This window comes from Neovison vison, chromosome 6 (genome assembly GCF_020171115.1).
Source record: "Neovison vison isolate M4711 chromosome 6, ASM_NN_V1, whole genome shotgun sequence".
Taxonomy (NCBI): Eukaryota; Metazoa; Chordata; class Mammalia; order Carnivora; family Mustelidae; genus Neogale; species Neogale vison.
This window is the reverse complement of record NC_058096.1, coordinates 173,615,199-173,637,581: the sequence shown is the minus strand read 5'-3', so window position 1 is coordinate 173,637,581 and position 22,383 is coordinate 173,615,199. Positions and strand designations below refer to the sequence as shown.

Here is a 22,383-nt window from a genome sequence, read left to right as displayed (position 1 = left end):
CTGATACACTATAGAATACAAAGAATGAACTCTGATGTAAACTGGAAAAAGAAAGTTAGAGGTCTCATACTAGCTGATTTCATGACTTATATTAAAGCTGCAGTAATGAAGACCGGGTGTCACTGGTGAAAAGACAAACACATAAATCAACAGAGCAAAACAGTGATTCCGGAAATAGACCCACACATACATAACCAATGGATTTTTGATTAAGGTACAAAAATTATTAAATGGAGAAAGGATAGTTTCTTCAATAAATAAAGCAAACGGAGGCCCACATGTAAAAGAGAAAAACTGAACCTCAATCTATACTGTGCGCCATTTATAAAAAACAACTTGAAATAGATTACAGATTTAAATGTAAATCCTAAAACTTCTAGAACATAATAGAAAACCACTGGGTTAAGTAAAGAATTCCTAGGTAGGACACAAAAAAGCACCATATATAAAAGAAAAGAAAAAAATTGACAAATTAGATTTCATCAAAACTTAAAACTGCTCTTTGAGAGACACTATCAAGAAAATGAGGGGCGCCTGTGTGGCTCAGTGGGTTAAAGCCTCTGCCTTCAGCTCAGGTCATGATCCCAGGGTCCTGGGATCGAGCCCCGCATCGGGCTCTCTGATCAGCGGGGAGCCTGCTTCCTCCTCTCTCTCTGCCTGCCTCTCTGCCTCCTTGTGATTTCTGTCTGTCAAATAAATAAATAAATAAATAAATATTAAAAAAAAAGAAAGAAAGAAAATGAAAAGGCAAGCCATAAAGTAGGAGAAAATATTTGCAAAACACGTTTCTGCTAAAGAACTCATAAATCCCAAATTTAAAAAACCACCCAATTTAATAAATGGGCAGAAAATTTGAGGAAGCACTTCATCAAAAGACACAGGAATGGCAAATATGCATGTGGGGGGAAGTTCAACATCATGAATCCTTAGGGAAATACAAATTAAAATGACAGAAAAATACCAATATATTTTTATTAAAATGGCTTTAAAAATAAAGACAATGACGAATTACTGGCCAAGATATGGAGCAACTAAGAGCTCTCATACATTGCTGGTGGAATACAGCTGGGCATTTTCCTATCAGTTGAACATACATGAACCATACGATGCCATTCCTAGATATTTACCCAAGAGAAATGAAAACTTATGTCCACACAAAATACTGCACTCAAATCCTTACAGCAATTTTATTCATTAATCCCCTAAATCTGGAAACAACCCAAATATGCCCAACAGCTGTTGAATGGGTAAATAAAATGTGTTGCAAATGAATTCTCATGGGGTTACGATGAAATTCAGATTAACAGAGAAAATTATTCCTTTCTGATTTTATAAGAATATTGGAGAAACCTATTTCCTAAAATTTCCTCTTTAAGACACTATGAGATAGTTAAAATGATTCAAAAGTGACAATCTTTATCCACTCACAGGTTCTTGAAGCCACAGAAGCTGTCACTAACAGCTACATCCATTAATGAGTGTATTGAGAGCCAATAAACCCTGACTGACATATTCTTTCATTCATATACTTACTGAGTGCCCACTATGGGCCACCCAGGCACTAGGCTACACACATGAAGATTCAAGGTCCAATGCACATGCTCACTAGAAAGGCAGTCAAGTGGTAAGTGCAGAGTACTGGAGCAGAGTCAGGGGCTTCTGAATGGAACTGTGGAGAAAGGATTAACAAATGCCATCTAGATGAGGAAAGGGGAAAAGGCAATGAGGCAAAGCAAAGGCACAGAAGCAAGGCAACATGATTCTCTGAGGTGACTATGAGTAGTTCGGCTTAGATGAAACAAGGAGTTGCAGGGTGGAGAAGGGTAGGCACATACGAAATTCCATGGGCCAGTAGGTAGGCTGGGGCCATGACAGTAAGAGTCTTGGATGCTGGCAAGTCCCCAGAGGACTTTAAAGTCCAACAGAAAGAACGCAGTGTGTTTCAGATCTCACCCGCAGAATGAACTGTAACGACCAGAGGCAGAGAGGCAGCTGGACAGCTGTTGCAGCAAGCTAGAGAGAAGAGCAAAAGGCCTAAAGCCAACTGCAGCACAAAGGGCTGATGGAGAGAGATATCGCTCAAGTGCTGTGCTGGGTGGGGGCCCCAGGAGCAGCTTAGTGACACTTGGGAATGTGTTAAAAATGCAAACTATTAGGCTCCACCCCAAATGTACTGAATCAGACTCTTCGAATTCGGTAAAGCCCAATAATCTGTGTTTTAAGAAGTCCTTCAGATGTCTGTGATGCATATTTAGATCTGAGCACCACCTACCCATACGACTTTGGCAGATAACTGAATACGAAAGATCAGGGCAAATGAGAGGTTGAAAACGATTCCTGGGTGTCTGGCTTGAACAGTGAGGCAGACTACCACACTCCATTCACTGAGGGAGGGGAGAGTGGAGGGCAAGCAGCTCTGGAGAGAAGGGACTTAGACTCCCTGGGGCAGAATTTTATATATATAAAAAAATGAAGCCTAGAAAAGTGAAATGATATACCAGGACCACTTCTCTTACTGTTTTCATTCTGTTTGATGCAAATATATTTTATAGCTCAAAACAGTAAGATGAACAAATATTTACAGACATAAGAACCCAAGATTAGTCTGCAGAAAATAGTTTTTGGGTTTTTTGTTGCTCATGAAAATACTGCTTTATATTGAGCACTGTATTGCTAATAGAACCTCTCAATCATTTATGGAATTAAGAGAATGTGTTGGAACTGAAATAGTATGTTCTAGGACAAATATCTCAAATATGCCACTGTGGTACCACAAAACATGCCTATAAGCTTAAGATGTAAAGTGCCAAATTCTGTTTAAAAGTAAAGATATGGAGACTTTTCTGGATTCTGCCTCTAAAGCTACATTATGGCATAAGCTTATCTGCACTGTTCTATGCTTAGCTTAAGTCAGGAGGCCTGGATTCTCATCTTGGCAGTGCCACTACCTAGCTGTGGACCTAGACCTAGTCAATATACCACTCTGGTGTCCAGCTTCCTTCTATAACATGAAGGGATTAGATGAGATGAACACTTCGATCCTTCTAGCTGTAACATTTATTATTTATGAGGATGAATTGATGGGACTGGTCTTCTCAGTGCTTTGTTATATGATGCCTTTTTTTTTTTTTTTTAAAGGTTTTATTTATTTATTTAACAGAGAGAGAAATCACAAGTAGGCAGAGAGGCAGGCAGAGAGAGAGAGAGAGAAGCGGAAGCAGGATCCCCCTGAGCAGAGAGCCTAATGCGGGGCTCAATTCCAGGACCCTGAGATCATGACCTGAGCCAAAGGCAGAGGCTTAACCCATTGAGCCACCCAGGCACCCTATATGATGACCTTTGGAGGCCATCACTATTGAGAATGCCTGGGGTACAGAAACTCTGGCTACAAGGTGTCATAGCCATTGGTGTTGGATTTAGCTCAGCATGAACAGGGTGATTCCTGGTACAAGAGGAAATAGTTAGCTAAGCAGTGGCCTTCTTTCCCAAAATGCATATTTAAATCATGCTCAGGTGAGAGCAATACAGCCAAAATCTCAAACTTTCATAAAACATTACTGTTTGAACCACCAAATAACTCATTGGCTTGATAAACCACCTCATAATGCTTTCCCTGGATACAACACACTTCCTATTGTCCCAGTGATTCAGCTATGAAACTACAAAATCTCAGTACAGTAAACTTCTCCTTCTTTGTAAAGACAGTACACAGCTTAATGGTCCCAAGAGCTGACTTTTGACACACTGGTTACAATCTTAGCTCCATCACTGACCACTTACTGCTGAGTGACCTTGGGATGGAAATTTACCTCTTTGAGTCTCAAAGAGGCTTTTAAAAAGGTGAAAAGGTCAACAGTATCAAATCTGCTAAGAAGTCAAAGAAGGTCTTCACTTTGGATTTAGCAAGATGAAGTTCTTTGATGACCTTAGTGAAAATGAATTCAGATGAACGACGGAACTGGCTGAAAATGTGGAAGAGTCAGTGGGAGATAAGGAGGTGGAAAAAGCAGGTAGAGACCATCCATTAAGTAAAGGAAGGACAGGGGCGCCTGGGTGACTCAGTCGTTAACCAGCTGTCTTTGGCTCATGTCATGAACCCAGGGTCCTGGGATCAAGCCCTGCGTTCGGCTCCCTGCTCAGAGGGAAGCCTGCTTCTCCCTCTCCCACTTCCCCTGCTTTTCTGTGTTCCCTCTCTTGCTGTGTGCCTCGTCAAGCAAATAAAATCTTAAAAAAAAAAGAGAGAGAGAGAGAAAAGAAAGGAAAGAAAGATACAACAGTGGCTGCAGGATGAAATGGTAACGAGAGGAGACACTGAATGAAGTGTTATTTGTTGGTTGGTTGGTTTTAAGATGGAAAGATTTGAGCAGTCTGAGAACCCAATGACAAAGATACAGTTGAGGGGGAACAGCTGCCAGACAAAGAAGGGATAAAGTTCCTAACAAATGGGTAGGAACAAGGAAGAATAAGCCTCTGATAAGACATCCCTTTATTATAAAAGGAGGCAAATATAAAAAGAGGAATAAAATACATACAAATATAGACAGATTTATACATTTGGTATTGGAAAGATAATGGCTTCTATTTTCTCTACAAAAGAAGAGAAAAGGTCTCCAGCTGGGGGTGCAGCCACTGGAAAGAGGTGAGGTTTCAAATAATCCTTGTGAAGAACCAGACAAAGGAATGACCACAGAAACAGTAAAACTGCTAGGCAGTTTGGAGGGCCCACTGAAGTGTAATCACAAAATTACAGTGGAACAAAGCTGCCCCATTGTACTGCAGCTCACTCCTGCAGGTAGAGATTAATGAAAATGTAATATTCTTTGGCATTGTTCCTTCCTTCCTTACCTACCAGTAGGACCTGGAATAGGTCCCCTCCACCATTCTCATTTCCCAGACAGATTCCTAAATGCTAAGAGGAAAAGGAATCAAACTGCTGCATTTATTCTACACTAAACATGACTGGAAACATCTAGGAAAGGACTGAAAGTTTTCTAAACTCTGAGTCAGTGCTTATGGCAAAACTGTAAATTTCTCGTTGGAACATTCTGTCTTTTGAAAACAACTTCTGACAAGTAAGCAGAATTATTACAGTGGGATTCCACTTCTAAGCAAAAATGTACAGAAACAAGTAGTAAACTGGAAATCTTTACCTTAATGTGTGTGAATTATTACCGTAAATCAGAAAGCACAAGAACTCTTTTGTTTGAAAATCAACTACATGGAATTATAATTTCTCAGAGTACACACTGCTTCTTGATGATGAGAACTCACCCATGTGATGCTTCCCAGGCTTCCTCTTCTTCTAGAAGATCTCTTATGATATCTGAACTGGAACTAAAAGGACATGTACATCAATATTGTCAGACAATAAAAAGACCATAACCACATGGTTCCATTATATGAAATTCTAGAAAATGCAAACTAATCTCTAGTGATAGAAAGCAAACTAGCAGATCAGTGATTGATTACCTGCAGGGGGCAGAGGGTGGGCAAGGAGGGATTACAAAGTGGCACAAGGAAACTCTGGGAGTGGAGAGGTTCGTCGTCTTGATTGTGAAGATGATTTCATAGCTGTATACATGTATCAAAACTCATCAAACTGCGTGCTTTAAATATTTGCAGTTTATTATACATCAATGTAAAAAAACTTAATAAACTAGCAATGATAAAGAAAAAATCATTAAAGTTTAAATAAATCCTTCAACATAAAACCTGCATTAAAATGGAATACAGTCACAAACCTTTTTAATCTCCCATGGCAACCAAAGATCAAACTGTGTTTAAAAGACTGCACTCTAGTAATGAGATTCACAAAGAGACATTAAGTTCCTAAGTGGCTTTTAGTCCCTTTGTAGCCAAAGTAAAGTAAAATTTAATTAATTTGAACTGTGCTAATAATGGAATTTGTTATAATACAACCTGGCTTAAAGTGTCATACAATCTTTGGTCTATCTGTGCAGGACACAGGGTAAAATAAGGTTATAGAGGACATGTATAATTTCTTAAAAAGAAAAAAGTGTTCCAAAGCTTTTAGCATCTTGTTCTTATCCAAATAATTCTTACCAAGTAAGTAAAAAGAAAAAAGATGTGCATCAATAGCAAAAAAACATTTCTTTAGGTATCCAAGACAAAAAAATGTGAAGGGCATTTCATGGGACAACTCAGAAACAGGAGTCACTACCCCAGGGTGGAGAAGGCTAAAACAAAGGAATAACTTTCTCCTGGATGAGAAACAATAGGATTGGCTATGTCTATGCCAATCATTTTCTTTTTCTTTCTTTCTTTTTTTTTTTTTTTAAAGATTTTATTTATTCACTTGACAGAGATCACAAGAAGGCAGAGAGGCAGAGAGAGAGAGAAAGGGAGGGAAGCAGGCTCCCAGCTGAGCAGAGAGCCCAATGCAAGGCTCGATTCCAGGACCCTGAGATCATGACCCGAGCCGAAGGCGGAGACTCAACCCGCTGAGCCACCCAGGTGCCCCTATGCCAATCATTTTCTGATGATACTCAGATAACACAAGGTTAAAAATTATGGACCTATAAGAAGAATGAATCATTCTCAACTACTGACAAATCACTTTGAAGCAATGTTTGCCTGTAGTACATGAACAAAACAAGGCAACAACTATCAGTCAATACTCCTCTATGCCAAATATTTTACTCAAGGGGTACCCCCCAAACCCTAAGCCTCTCAAGGAGCTATATGCACGAGCCCTTCTGACTGTGGTTTGTTCATGTGTGCAACGGCCTCTGTGTGGCGATTCCATGTGCCGTGCAGGGGTAGTGACCAACACAGCTAGTTCAGTGGTTCTCAGGCATTTCAGGATAAGGATCTTCAGATGGAAGCAACAATGCATTTACTATAGGTGGCTTGAGAAAATAAATAATAATAAAGTATTATAAATTTAGTAAGTCTTCTAGTCTTTATTTTACTCATTACAGTGGCACATGCAGGACAGTGAAAAAACAGTAGTACCTGGATTTGTGAGACACTCTTTAAAGATAATTCTTGTCTAAAGATAATTCTTGCTATGTATGTGCTCTTGCAGGCCCCGTGAATCTTTCCTTCAAGCCCCTGGGTTGGGAAGATCTGATCTAAAGTATCAGAGCAACTAAGCATCTGCTACTCTTCTACATTTGAGGGTGCCCCCTCATGCAAATGCAAGTGCCCCATTAAATAATAATATTCATTTTACTGGTAATTTGTACTTTACTGTAAACTGTCTTAAAACAAGCTTTCTCATTAAATAGCTAGCTAAATCTAGTATTAGGAGAGAAGGGAAAAAAGCAGAAGGTCCTTGAGGAGATACAAGGCAGAATGCACCAACTTAATGAATTTTCTAAGAGACAGACCCTCATAGCCACTTACTAGGGAGGACTAATAGCTACGGCCACCCTCACCCCCACAGAAGCAGTCTACCCTTTCCACTCCCAACAGCCCAACCTTTGTTATTCCTTACTTCACTTTTAACTACTACAACTTTATAAAGAAAACTGAAGCTGTTTTCATGAAACTTTTTTTTTCCTCTTCTCTCTCCTGTTACACTGATAGCATCACCCACTCTTCTTCACCTGGACAGAGCTACGGCAGCGTTTCCCAACCTTTTTCTTTATCATCCCCAACCTAAAGATCTTTTTTAGACTTTTTATTTTTCCATAATTGCCTTTCTATGAGATTTTAATACTGAAATATTATGTGTACCTGTTTATATATTGTATGTGTGTCTATATATATGCTTTATACACAGAGTAAGTTGGTTTTTTGGGGTGTGTGTGTGTGTGTGTGTGTGTGTATTTTGGCCATCCAGCCTCCTTGCTGCCAAGAACCAAGTTCCATCCACTAGGGAGCTCCTATCGAGAAGCCATAAACGAAGGGAATGGGAGTTAAAGGGTGGTCATGAGCTCTGGGTCCTGGTAGGTGTCACAGGGCTAGAAGAAATAAAGTGTGCTTCTCGCCAACATCCCCAACAACACAAATATACAGTTGGGGGTTTTTTGTTGTTTTTTTTGTTTGTTTTTAACAGAAAGGTTACAAAATATCCCTCCGTTCTAGCTAAGTAAGCAGGACAGCTGGGCCTGTCAACTAACCTAGTCGTCTTGTGGTCAATTTACCTACAGGCTTTCAAATCACCAGTAGAAATCATTGATTTGTTTAAAGAAAATATTTGCAGTACATTAGTGACAAAAACCTAAGCAGTTTTTGCTACACTGCCTCAGTGAAAACAGATGGTAGAGAAAGTTCACAAAAAACACTTCTCAAAAATGATCTGCAGTCTCCTCTTGCTCTGTCATTTCAATACCCCTGACTAGACATGCTGCTCAGCTAGCTCCAACATCCTCAGTTCTCACCTCCTTTCCTTCCGCCCCAGTTTAGTTACTAATCTGAATGACATAAACTTTACCTACAGTGATATTTCAGGATTATCTGCTATATCTGCTACTCTGATTCTAGTCACCACTAAGAAACAGAGTTGGAGTGCCTGGATGGGTAAGCATCCGATTCTTGATTTTCTGCCCAGGTCATGATCTCAGGATCATGAGATCAGACCCCAGGTAGGCCTCTGTGCTGGGTACGGTGCCTGCTTAAAAAGATTCTCTCCTGGGGTGCCTGGGTGGCTCAGGAGGTTAAAGCCTCTGCCTTTGGTTCGGGTAATGATCCCAGGGTTCTGGGATCGAGCACCGCATTGGGCTCTCTGCTCAGCAGGGAGCCTGCTTCCCCCTCTATCTCTGCCTGCCTCTCTGCCTACCTGCAATTTCTATCTGTCAAATAAATAAATAAAATCTTAAAAAAAAAAAAAAAAGATTCTTTCTCTTCCTTTTCCTCTGTCCCTCCCCACATCTCCCAAAAAACAACTAAGAGTTGACGCTAATACAATTAAAACAGCAGAGAGACTTGTTCGTTCCTTTTTAAAGTAATGCACTCACCAAATTCTACTTAAAAACCACATTCCTGAAATTACACATACGGTTTCACAAATAGGATTTTATAAAAAGACTACTGGGCACAATAGTCAGTATTACTAAAATTAACACTCACAGATCTCTTCCTTGTGGGTAGTAATTAATATTTTTGAAGTCTTAGTCATTTTACTATGACTTGGAGATCAAAAATTCCTTTCATATACTTTCAAGACATCTAAAAAACCCTCCACAGGAGAAAATATTCACTCTGTTATACAAGGGGTCAGAGCATGTATGAGTCTACACAGCTATAGCTTTTAATTCTCAGATTTTCAGAGTAAATCTCAGCTCCTCTACTATTTGGGTTTGAACATTCTGGTAGACCATGCTTTAAGAAGCTGGATGAACATGAGGTCAGGTATATAAAAGTCACAGCTCCCAATATAAGGGTGTTTAAACTGTGTTCTCTGATGTTACCATTAGTCCAGGCTAGACTAGGAATTATTCTATAGATTAAATAGACATAAGGACTCAGAGACAAAAATATTAATCTTGAATTCTATGGAATTCCCAACCTCTGCTCAGAAAGATTCTAGTAGATCTATTTAAAACATCCATACTTAATTTTCATACCATTTAACCTTTATTTTCAGCTCAAACCTTCAGAAATATAAGCTAAACTGGTTTTGGCTTGTTGGTCTTGGACCTAACTGGACTTTCTATAACATTTTGCTCTTGTTATTCTCTTACCAAAAGTAGTAGCACAACATTTTAACAGGCAAAGGAAAACACATTTTGTATCTTTCTTTTGCAGTATCTGATTTCATCGTACTAGTTAAGATTTTACCACCAAAGCTAAAAAGATATCTAATACCTCTCACAATGGTATATGACTGATAAGACTACCCAGAAAATAAGAAATCACAGATTTTAGTATCAAACAGTCGAGTTTCAGTGCTGCTCCTGTTACTTGATATGTAATACTGGGCAAGTTACTTAGTCTTTCCAAGTCTTAATATTCTCACCTATAAGGTCAGGATGGTAACACATGCAGTTCATGAGGATATTTTAAAGTTTAATCAATAAAACATGGAGAATGGTTAGCACAGAGCTTAGCACATAGTAAATGTTCAATAAATAGTGCTTCCATTTTCATATAACAAATCTGGGTCTCAATTACATGAATAACTGCCTCAGCACTATGCTTCCATTTGCGCTAGGAAACCTGATCACTATGTGCTCTATTTTAATCTCCGATTTCCACTGTTTCTATGACACCAGGGTGCAAATTCATCAGAACTTGTTATTTATCCAGCATGGCAGGTACACAGGGTACTGTGGGGTAGAAAAAATGCAAACATCTGCTATAAAAAATCCTGTGGATTAAAGATTACTTACAAGTGGGATTTTGCTATTATCTAGTAGTTACTCCACCACCCTCCCCCACAGGCCCATCTCTTCTCATAATTACGGCATTAACTTGAGCATGCTTGAGTATATCAAACCCAAAAACAAAACCAAAAACCTCCTTAAGGAGAGACCACTGGAGGACTGATAGAGAGCACACAGTGCCACCAGACAGACAACAGTATCTAACTAAATGCTGCTGGCTCCCATGAATCCTTCCTCAAATCCTTATTTTTAGTAATCTGTTCTTATTCTACAGGAAAAGCAGCAGCTTATATGCCCAATGTTAGCAGCAGGCTAACAATAAAACGTTAGAATAGTAAGCATCCTATGTTCAAAGAGGAAATCACTCAATGTTGACAATGACAAAAATGACCACTTTTTGAGCAACTACTACTACAAACCACTGTAATAATTAGCCAATGAGCCTTGGCTTTACTTCATATAAGCAGCCTAGGTTTTATCCCCACAGATGGACAAAGGATCGGGGACATTAAAGTAAGTTAACAACAACAACAACAACAAACAGGGATGTGAATGCAAAGCTCCTCTTCTTTTTACCACACTGTGCTGCTTTGACCAGTAGCAGCAGAATGAAAAATGCTATTAATCCACAAGAGTTAAAAAATACTACTTTCTCCTATACACTCATCAATAAGGTTTATCAGACAACCACCAATAAGGCGCATGGATAAAGCAGAGCTAAGAGTTTCACTGCTCTCCATTATATCTAGAAAAATGTAAATGAAGCTAGATTCAGATACAAGAATAAGAACTTTTTTATCAAGTAATACATGATAAATCCTTAAGAGATGAAAGCAAACCTTACTTAAAACTAAGGTTATGTTTAATTTACAAAGCATTCACAATATATAACACCTCATTTGTTTAGTTTTGTTGTTTTTAGAATCACCCAGGGAGGTTAGCCCAGCAAACACACACACACACACACACACACACACACACACACACAAAACCCAAAAAAACACTATCCTTCCATTTTATCAACAGGGCAAGTGAAACCCAGGGAAATTAATCCAACAATCGGCTACATGCTGGGAACCACTCTAGTGTTAGAAAACCATGACTGAGATGAACTTCCACAAACAAAAAAGCCTACCTGCTAGGTATGAGGATCTCACAGACACATTTCAAGGACTTGATATCATAGTATCTTAGGTGAAGATGTATTCCCCCCAAAACAATGTTACATTCAACCAAAGGACAGTAGGCTCATTTACCACCTAGTTTAAGTTCTTCTGAAAACACAAAAGGTGCGACAGAACTATTCAACATTCCCAAATTTCCTTAAAAACTTCCAGCAAATAAATATCACCACCTGAAACACAGGGAATCATTTAGCTTCCAGAGGTATTTTGAAGTTCATAAGTGACATATGACCATAATAAAGTACAGTAATGTATTTTAGTAGAAAAAGATTTTGTGGCAACAGTAAATTCAATAAATGTCACATTCTTAAAAAAGTTAAAAAACAAAATGCACTGGCAATCTTCCAAAAGCAACCATGAAGATTTTTAAAAATACAAGGTATCACTGAATTATAGTAATATACTTATAACTTATGTTACTGTTTCCTTTGATGTTTTCTTTAGATACTGTTTTCTGTTGACCAGAAACATAAACTTATTTAGCAATTTTTCCAATAATCCCAATGCCTCCTAAATTACAAAATCTCTTTAATATCTTTTTCTTACCTTACTGCCTGCATCATCCAACTTAATTAACCAATTTATATTAACACTGAAGGTAACAAAGATTTCCAGACTCTATTTTAAAGAATCAGACTTTTTTCCATTTAAAGTAGACTAATATATTTACAGACTAATATATTTACAATCAAAATGACATAAAAAGATGTGCACTGAGAAATCTCACATTCTCCTCACTCCTCTACCAACTCATTCCCCCTTGTCTCCAAAATGTAATCACTTACTAGTTTTTTTATTCTTCAGGTATTCTTTATGAAAAACCAAATAAATATAAGTATACACTATCCCCTACCCGCCTTATAGAAAGGAAACCACATGCTACCTATGCTGTTTTGAACAACGGTCTTTTCACTTACAAATCTATCCTGGGAATCTCTCCCTTATTAAGCACACAGAGATTGTCCTTTTGAACAACCACACAGTATTTCATTGTATGGCTGTACTATATAGTTCAATCAACCAGCCCCAATGATAAATACCTGAGTAGCTTCCAGTCTTTCGTTATTATGTACACAATAAATAACCTTGTGTGTAAGTCACTGTGTAAAGGTGCAGGCGGAATCTGGAGAACAAATTCATTGAATACTGACTAAAAAGCAAAACAACAGTACTTTTGGTTGATCCCATCAGATTCTTCTCCTTTGGAAGGGTATTAAGTAGCACCAGCCAGTAATAAATGACAGTGTCTGTTTCCTCACAGCCTTAACAGCAGAGGATGCAAGAAAATGTTAAGATTTTTTTGTCAACCTATCAGGTGAGAATTGGATTTAATTTGTATTTCTCTTTCAGAAAACCATCTTTATTCATGACTTTTGCCCATTTTTCTCCTGGGTTTATGGGTCCTTTCCTTATCGGTCAGTCCTTTCCTTATCAGATGCTCAAAAAGACTATCTACTCCTGAATATTTTCTTTAAAAAGGTACTATTAAGCCTCTGTAAATGATAAGAAAAAGTATTAGCATGTCTTCTTTCATTGTCAAAAAATATTTCTATTAAGTTATATATCAAAGTTGAATATTACTTCTTTAAAGCTATATATTTGACATTTTCTCAGTGGGTGAGAAAGAATTCCAAAACAATCATTATATTTATCTTAATTTTAATTCTAGCTGCAATTCACTATCAAACCTGTCTGATTCTTTCAAGTATCCTACACTATCCTCTATAATTAATGAGGAATTCTGCTAACCAAAATTAACTATCATCCTGAGCTGTACGTGAGCAACTAAACATGCCAGAAAACAAAACAAAACAAAATATCTATTCATTTGACTTTATCTGCTAACTAATCTCATTTGAAATTCTTTTTTTTGTTTTAAGATTTTATTTATTCATTTATTTGACAGCGAGAGAGAGAGCACAAGCAGGGGCAGCAGCAGATAGAGGGAGAGAGATAAACAGACTCCCCACTGAGCAAGGAGCCTGACACGGGGCTCAATCCCAGGACCCTGGGACCACAACCCAAGCAGAAGGCAGATGCTTAACCAACTGAGCCACTCAGATTCCCCTCTCATTTGAAATTCTTGACCACAAATCTGAAATGGACCATCCTTGCTACCAGGCAATCCTATAATACTTATCTGGCACATTCTGAGTCCCACTCTCAAAAGGACTCATACCTTCCCAAATCACCTATCACACACCCTACTCCCACTCTCAGCTGATGAAACGGCCTTAGCTACATTAAGAAAATAAAAACCACCAGGCAGACTTGCTGGTCATGCCTTGGTGAGATGCTTACTGAGTAAGCACTAAATTGCTAAAACTATTCACCCAGTTGCTAAAGATATAAATTTAGGATTCATCCTTGATGCTGAGCTTTTTCTTGCTCACCATATACAAACCATCAGCAACTTCTGCAGCTCCTACCTCCAAAATATATTCCCCAATCCCACCCATTTCTATCTTCACTATCATTATGCAGATGCACCTCACCATAAACCCTAGAATGGATCACTACAAAATCCTAACTAGTCTCCTTGTTACCACTCTTGCTTCACTTCCAGAACCCTCTTCCCCCATTCATTCTCACATTTGGAGTTAAACTTTTTTTTTTTTTTAAGATTTTATTTGTTTATTTGACAGACAGAGATCACAAGTAGGCAGAGAGGCAGGCAGAGAGAGGAGGGAAGCAGGGTCCCTGCTGAGCAGAGAGCTAGATGCAGAACTCAATCCCAGGACCGAGATCATGACCTGAGGCGAAGGCAGAGGCTTAACCCACTGAGCCACCCAGGTGCCCTTGTAGTTAACCTTTAAAAACACATAAAACAGACCGCTTGGGATCAGAACAATATTGATAAATCATTTGGTCTCTAAACTGACCTGCAGATTCAACTGAATCTCAACCAAAATTCCTTTTTTTTTTGTTATAGCAATAGACAAGTTGATTTTAAAGTTTATATGGAGATGCAAAGCACTAAGAGCCAAAACAATTTTGAAGGTCATCACAGGCACCTCTGGCCTCCACCATCACCTCTTCATAACACACAAATAACTTTTCTGTGTGCCAAGAAGAAGGGTTAGGAAACACTGTATTAAAGAGAGAAACAGACCTTTAGGTCAATCTCTTTAAATTCTTCAAAAAAGTTAAGAAAAGTACTGTGTGTTGGTTTTTTAAGAAAGAGAAATAAAAGGACTTAGTTTAATTCCAGACATTGGAATCCTCTTGGCTGTCTCAAAAAATTCTATTTCAAAATATAATTAAACATGTATGCTTATGTTTTACTTACAAACTTAAGAAATAAAAGAAGACATTAACTCTGAGAGTCTAATGTAAGGGAAAATTTTTTTAATTGGCAAATTTTTCACTGCTACAACTAGATACTGAATCAAACTCTCAAGTTAAATGGGCAGGGGGGCAAAACCATGATGCTTCATTTTGTTTTTATTCTTTAGATTGTCAGCCGTATAATGACTGATACAAATAAAAAAAAATACTCAAAGATAACAAGATCACAGTAACAGCTACAATATTTACCTCCATAAGGAGAAATAAATAAAAAGACAAGCAACATTGCAAAGATGAAAGTCTCCCCTATAACTTAAGAGGAAGCTTTCATCTCATTACAAATTTCTGTAAAAACAGGGACCAAGGGGCTGGATATGAAGCTTATACTGAGACTAGCTTGACTTCTGCACAGCCAGGCCAACTTCTACATCATCTACCCACCTGTCTACCCTAAGAAGGCACATTCAACTGTGCAAATTTGAGAAGCCAGGCCAATACTATCCACACAAACCACAGAAATCCAGGATTAAGTCAAAGTTGAGGCAATAAAACTCCAGTCTCATGATAAGTTCACAGAGGAGAAGAATCTGAAAACTACCTTATATTGCTGGAATTTAGGCAGTGGACATTGAACCTTCTTGCAACTCAGTTCCTAAAAAAATGAAGTGTCAGACTAAATGACCTAGTGCATGAGAAAGAATAATCCCTCCAAACTGTACTTATACCAAATTTTAATGTTCTGATAACAGTTTTCTAATTTTGTATTCCTACTATTACCCATACTCCAATAACACATTCTAAATGGCTCTAATAAAATGCACTTATTAGTACAAGAGAAGCATACTATAGCACACATTAATGCAATATTAAAGGCTTCTATAACTGACTTCTGTAGAATTACTTTAAAAAAAAAAGGCTTCTGCATTTGAGGCCTGTTACATTTTAACACTCAAATCTCTCTGAGATACAAGAACAATGTGCACTACTCATGTGGTAAAATCAAAGGAGGAAGCAAAATCAGCAATTTTATATGTACCCATGTTCCAGAATGTTTGTGTGGGAATAAAGAGAACAGAGAACATGTGCAAATTAACATTGCATGTCCTAACAAGGCAACTGTACAATCTAGCTTCTAAACCCAGACACTCTGGAGAGTAATATTATGGCTATTAATAATGATACCAGGACAAGAAATGGAAACTGACCTATCTCAGGGAAATCAGAACATATGCTCATTCTTTATCTAACTGATATTTGAACAATTCTATTAAAATGCTACAAGCAAAGAAAGCAATGGTGCCTAAGACAAAAGTCCTGATGCAACTCCCATTGTCATGGGCAGGGGTGGGGGGTTGGGGAGAGGGGGAGGCAGGACGGGGAACCTGGGCTGTGAATTACTGGCTTCCACTTTATTCACTGACTTTGGATAAGTCCCCTCACCTGTCCAGGTCTCCATTTCCTTACCTGTGGTATGAAGTTACTATAGTTAGTGACTTACTGTATCACCTTCTAACTTGAAAATATTTGTATTCTACCCTAATATGTCCTTTCCCCAAGTTCTGAAGGCCTCCAAGGAGACCTCATCTATCTGTTCCTGATTTAAAAGCAAAGGTAGTATGAAATGAGAAGGCGGAGGGGGGGAAAACCTCTGACTTTAACTTCCGAGGTGACTGTAACAAATTATAAACTAGATCAACTGACTAAAAATATAAAATTCCAATAGTATGATATGTAAATTATATACTTCTATTCCATCCAAATTCATTCACCAGAACAGGACGCTTTTTTTTTTTTTTTAAGATTTTATTTATTTATTTCACAGACAGAGATCGAAAGTAGGCAGAGAGGCAGGCAGAGAGAGAGAGGAGGAAGCAGGCTCCCTGCTGAGCAGAGAGCCCGATGTGGGGCTCAATCCCAGGACCTGAGATCATGACCTAAGCCGAAGGCAGAGGCTTTAACCCACTGAGCCACCCAGGTGCCCCCAGGACTCTGATTTTAAATTTTATTTATTTGCTTGTTTTTTCGTTTGTTTTTTTTTTTTTTTTTTTACTGCAGAATCTTCCCTGGCTGTCCACAGTTGGGGGTCTGGGAGAGTTAATCCAAAATACTGACTGCATGCCTACTAACATTTAGAAGAAAGTGGTAGTTCCTGCAAGGTCTCATACTTGCTCTTCTGAAAGCATTCTGAAAAATACACTATCACTTACTCTATTTTTTTTTTAAATGAAAAACTGAATTCTGAGCCAGTCAAGCTTGTATTCTCAGTTTTATATGTCAAGCTAAATATATCCAGAAGCATAACAAACAAGAATTCGTATGTAGTTTATAAAATGTCTGAAAACTAAAAAAGGAAAACACCCTTTAAAAATGTCAACTTTATGCAAGTATTACCTTGTTATGCCAACCAAAACTCTCAACGCTACAGTCACAGTACCAAAACCTTGGGTGATGATCAGACACTGCTCCAAGCTATGGCAATGAAGGTATCATTTAATAAGTATGGAACCTGGAAGGAACTGCCAGTTTCTATAAGCATTTCAGACACAATAGTAATAATAATTTAAAAACTCTCTCCTGATCAAGGAAATTGAAGGGCTCAAAGTAATTTTACAGAGGACTTCTGTATTACGCCAGTTCATGAATTTGATAAAAACAAACAAAAATATCTGCCACCTGGGATTGACTCAGAAGGCTGAAAAATCAAGACCTTATTATAAAACAACAACAAAGGCACTCTAAAGAACCTCCTCATATTACCCAATAAAAATGCATAATAAAAAAACTCCTTGCAAATGTGTTAACATCAACTGCCTGAGAGTTAAAAAAAAAAAAAACAAAAAAAAACCCTTATTAATGAACAACAAATATCCTTTGGCAATGAGTACTAGAGAAAAGACAAAACTATTTCTCCTTTCACATTGTTCTTGGAGGATCACTACTGAAATCAGTTTTACAAGTATATATTCACAAATAAAAATATGGTAACTAAAGGGGATGAGGCATGTTGTAAATTGTACATGTTTTCTCTTATGATGAAATGCAAAGGCTGGGCTACATCTTTGGAGGGGAAATCATTCTACAGAATAAAAATATTAGTACAAGAAAGCAAATTGATTAAAAAAAAAAAGACAATGGAGAGGAAAGTAGAATTTTTCCCTCAGGCCACATTTATGGATTAAATTTTAACACAGCATAAAATAATAACACATTTATATAATGCACTAAAACAGGGTTTTATTAATTTATATGACTAAATGTAACAAGTAACATTAAATGAAAGGAAAAATGGAATAGTTCAATAACTAACCTTACTACAACGCAGAATGTGCCCAATTTGATGTCCTAATTTATTTTTTATTTTTTTTTCTAATTTTTTTCAAACAAACTTTTTATTTTAGGATAGTTTTACATTTACAGAAAAGTTGCAAAGATAGTACAAAACATTTCCACGTTTCAATTTCTTCTACTATTACCAGCTACACTAGTCTGATTCATTAGTTCCAACCAAGGAAGCAATATTAATATATTATTATTAACTGAAGTCCTACACTTGAATTATATTTCTTACAGCTCTAACTAATGTCTTTTTTGTTGTTGTTCCAGGATCCTATCCAGGTCACTACACTCCATTTAGTCCTCAGGTCTCCTGAGGCCCCTCTAGACTGACAATTTCTCAGACTTTCCTTGTTTTTGATGACCCTGTCAGTTGGAGGTGCTGGTCAGGTATTTTGTAGGACCCTCAAATGAAGTTTGTCTGATGTTTTTCTCACAATTTGACTGAGGTTATTGAAAGTGTCATTCCCACCACATCATATCAAGAACACATGCCATCAACATAACATCACTGTGTGGTGACCTTGATCTCCTGGCTGAGGCAGTGGCTGTCAGGTTTTTGTTTTCTCTTCTTTTCCCTTCCTTTTCTTCCCTTTCACCCCTCCATACTCCCTCCCCACACCTTCCTCCCTCCTCTATTTCTCTCTGTCTCTGTCTCTGTCTGTCTCTGTCTCTCTCTCTTCTTCTAACACTTTCTCTAGCACTGTCTTGCTTCCTGCCCCAGCTGGGGAATCAGCCATTTCTCCAAGAAGCAGTAGTTCCTTCTTTTGGGGATTGTTATGAGAAACCAAGATCAGGGAACTAGGTGTGCTGGTTCCAACTGCGGTGTCCTTGCTTCTTGGCCCTGGCAGCTGACAGAGCAAGGAAATACATGTTTGTACATTAGCTCACTTCCTTACACAGATCTATAAATAGCTCTGTATGTATCCCTCTGAATTTACAGTAAACCGGCCATGAGTTCACCCTGTACCACAATGAAAGCATAACCTTGCTTTTCTGTGATCTCCCACTCTAACAACATGACTCCCATTTGCCATCCATTTTAAGAGAAGGGCATATAGGGGTGCATGGGTGGCTCAGTCAGTTAAGCATCTGCCTCTGCTCAGGTTATGATCCCAGTGTCCTGGGATCCAGTCCCTGCTCAGCAGGGAGTCTGTTTCTCCCTCTGCCTCTGCCTGCCGCTCCCCCTGCTTGTGCTCTCTTGCTCTCGCTCTCTCTGTCAAACAAATACATAAAATCTTAAAAAAAAAAAAAGAGAGAGAGAGAGAGAGAGAGAGAGAAGCACACATAGCTAACATGACAGAAAAAAATTATGCTCAACTACAGGTGGATAAGACTTTATAAAAGTCTTCTAAAATAAGTTAGGGAGAAACTTCAACACATATATGTTGGAGAAGTATTTAAGGCCCACACAACAATGCAAACCAAATAGTACAGATAAGTATACTTGAATACCACTTTCCACTTCTTAAACATAAATAAGAAACTGTGTAAAGAAATTTTTTTTAAATGATTACCATTAGATGTGCTGAGTAGTAGGTTTTTCGTTGTTTTTTTTTTTTTTTTAATATGTCCAAGGAGGGTTCGAAGTCATGCAATGTTGTTACTTATCCCTAAGGTACTTCAAAAGACCTTCCCAAAAAAGACCAGCATGCCTATTGTGCTACAGCCAGCAGAGTAACTTCAGAAGGGGGAGAGGATGTCCATACACACAAGGGTCATTAACAATACAGTTATCTCTATTAAGAAGAAACAAAGCAGATGGTAAGGAAATACATTTGACTATCAGAACTCCCAGTTTTGTGTTTGTGATTTTCTACCTAAGTCCAAGAGATTTTTATTCAGTATGTTGGTAAACTTTAGTATGATGATAGATTATTTCATACTTCAGTTTACTATGACACAAGATGAAAAAGTAAACTGTTTCTCATCAACAAGCACATTTTCTCCCATCAGTTTGCAGGATGCATTTGTCTCAGAGCTTTTTAGATAATGTCCCTTTCTCCCCCTGACATTTCCTTCTCTATCACTTCTTCAATAGCCCCCAGACATCCTTATCTCTTCCACTCCTGGAAGCAATGAGCACATGTGTGTGGCAAACAGATATGCAGAGGTACAGTTAGCTCTGGAATGCCTAGTCTGTAGGCATCCCTACACTCATTTGGACTAGAGCTCTAGGCAAAAGCCTAGAGCACCCCCATTTGTACTGATAAAGCATACATAAAACCAAACCATTTTCCTATCTTCAGTTGGAATCACTGCTTTGGCAGATCCCAGTGGTACCCTGCCTGATCCCTTTACCCTTATCCCTTCAGTGTACAGGCTTAACTTAAAACTGTCAGAGCCTTTGTTGGATTGTCCTGTCCCTGTTGGAGCCTGCTCTATCACCAGCATGGGCGGCTGCAGGCAGCAGAGGGCAGACACAACCAAATAAATGGACTTCCTTACCCTTTGTCTGGGTTAACTCAGGTCCTAGTTCCAAGGAGTTTGGAAAAAGCTCCAGTTGCTCACAGTGCTATCTGGTTTGATAACATGCCCCCTTCAATACTGTCTTCACCTTCCTGTCTCATGTGTTCACTCCCCACAGTGGTTCCTTCACCTTCCAGATTAACCATTTCCATTCCAAATCTTGTCTTGGGGTTTTCTCAGGAAATCTAACCATTTCAATGCCTGTGTTTCTACTCTTTCAACAAACTATACCTGGATTCAAATCCTGATACTGCCACATACAATACATACCACCCTAAGCAACTTATTTAACTCCTTTAACCTTTCATCTTCTCCACATCTTTACAATGTTTGCCTGTGGGCTAAGTGATATAACATAGACAACACTCTTAGCTCTCAAGTAACATGTATCAAAATTACACATCCTACTGCCCACATTAATAAGGATTTACCAACATACTTCACTATTCCAGGAGACTCTTGTCTAGGAACATGAAAGTTGTGAATAACTTTATTTTTGAATCTAAAAACTTAAAAGACCCCATCAGCTTTTCAACAGAAAACATGATAAAACCCAGGATTCTTTGCACTCCTCACTGCTTAAAATTCCCATATCGCTATATTCACCAATTTTCAACTTAGGTCTACCGAATCCTCACCAAGACCTTCAGGGAAAGACCTGCCTGAAACTAAACTTTGAAATCTCAACTTTGACCTTCCGGCTAGAAGGGACCACTCTGATCAGTGATAGAGGTAGTGTTTCCCCTTTCCTTCAGTAAGTCAAAAGTTCTACTTGGTCTTATCAACAGGCTGATGATGCCAGTATTCCTTAGATGAATGTCACAATACTACCCTTTCTCCTAAGATTGTGCCATCATTCTTCGGTTTACTCATAACTTATGAAAGGCTGAAATTTATCCCTTAAATTTTCCAATAAATAGTAATCAAGATTTCTTCATATTTCTGTGTTTTTTGTTGTTATTCTCTTGTTCTCAAGAACTCTGGACAGACAGCTTTTCCAAAAATGACTGAAAAGTGAAGAAAAGTTGCACCAACATATATCAAATACATGACCAATGGTTAATTTAAGCCTTTTAGTCAAAGAGCCTGGTGTTCTGCGCCTATGTCTGGGTTGGACTTCCTACAAAGTTACTGCTAATTTAGCATCAGAGAAGAGGTAACTTTCTGTCAGAAATTGTGAAAAGTTAAAATGTATTCATTCACACCTTATCTGACTCAGATTCTTTTATGACCAACACCTAGAATCTGCAAAAAGGTTCACCTACATTACCAAGTGAAGAAATTAGCTTGTCTTTCTAAGTATCAAAATCCCAGTTGCCACTTCATTAGCCCAAGTTCTCTAACACACCAAAGCAGAGATAACCTAGCTGAATTGGTCCTGAACTGACTGAGTTACGTGAAAACCATACTCAACACCTTATGTAAAGCACTGGCTATCACTTTTTCAGGTCAATAAATCAGAAGTATAAATCTTTCCATTCGAAAATTTCCTAGTATAAACAAACTTCTTTGATTATGGACAATGACTTTTCAATAAATCTTTTAATTTTAATTTCAAAGCCACAGAAAGTGACTATGTGTGCACATATGTGCTCACACACAGATTATCATTTTTTTTTTTAAAGTTTAGGGATTTTATTTTATTTATTTATTTTTTTAGATTTTATTTATTTATTTGACAGACAGAGATCACAAGTAGGCAGAGAGGCAGGCAGAGAGAGAGAGAGGGAAGCAGGCTCCCTGCTGAGCAGAGAGCCCGATGCGGGACTCGATCCCAGGACCCTGAGATCATGACCTGAGCCGAAGGCAGCGGCCTA

The 22,383-nt window shown here is 38.2% G+C and overlaps 1 protein-coding gene across 2 annotated transcripts in view; it reads right to left on the bottom strand.

The window, feature by feature from the left end:
• Window positions 1-22,383, bottom strand: part of RAD18 (RAD18 E3 ubiquitin protein ligase) — a 100,027-nt gene that overhangs the window by 5,216 nt on the left and 72,428 nt on the right. The window contains exon 12 of one of the 2 annotated variants that reach the window (XM_044253103.1): window positions 5,272-5,334. In XM_044253103.1, the coding sequence (XP_044109038.1) occupies window positions 5,272-5,334 (63 nt within the window). Of the gene's footprint in view, window positions 1-5,271; window positions 5,335-18,753; window positions 18,949-22,383 lie in introns of those variants that run through there. The other variant, XM_044253104.1, reaches the window with a different exon arrangement.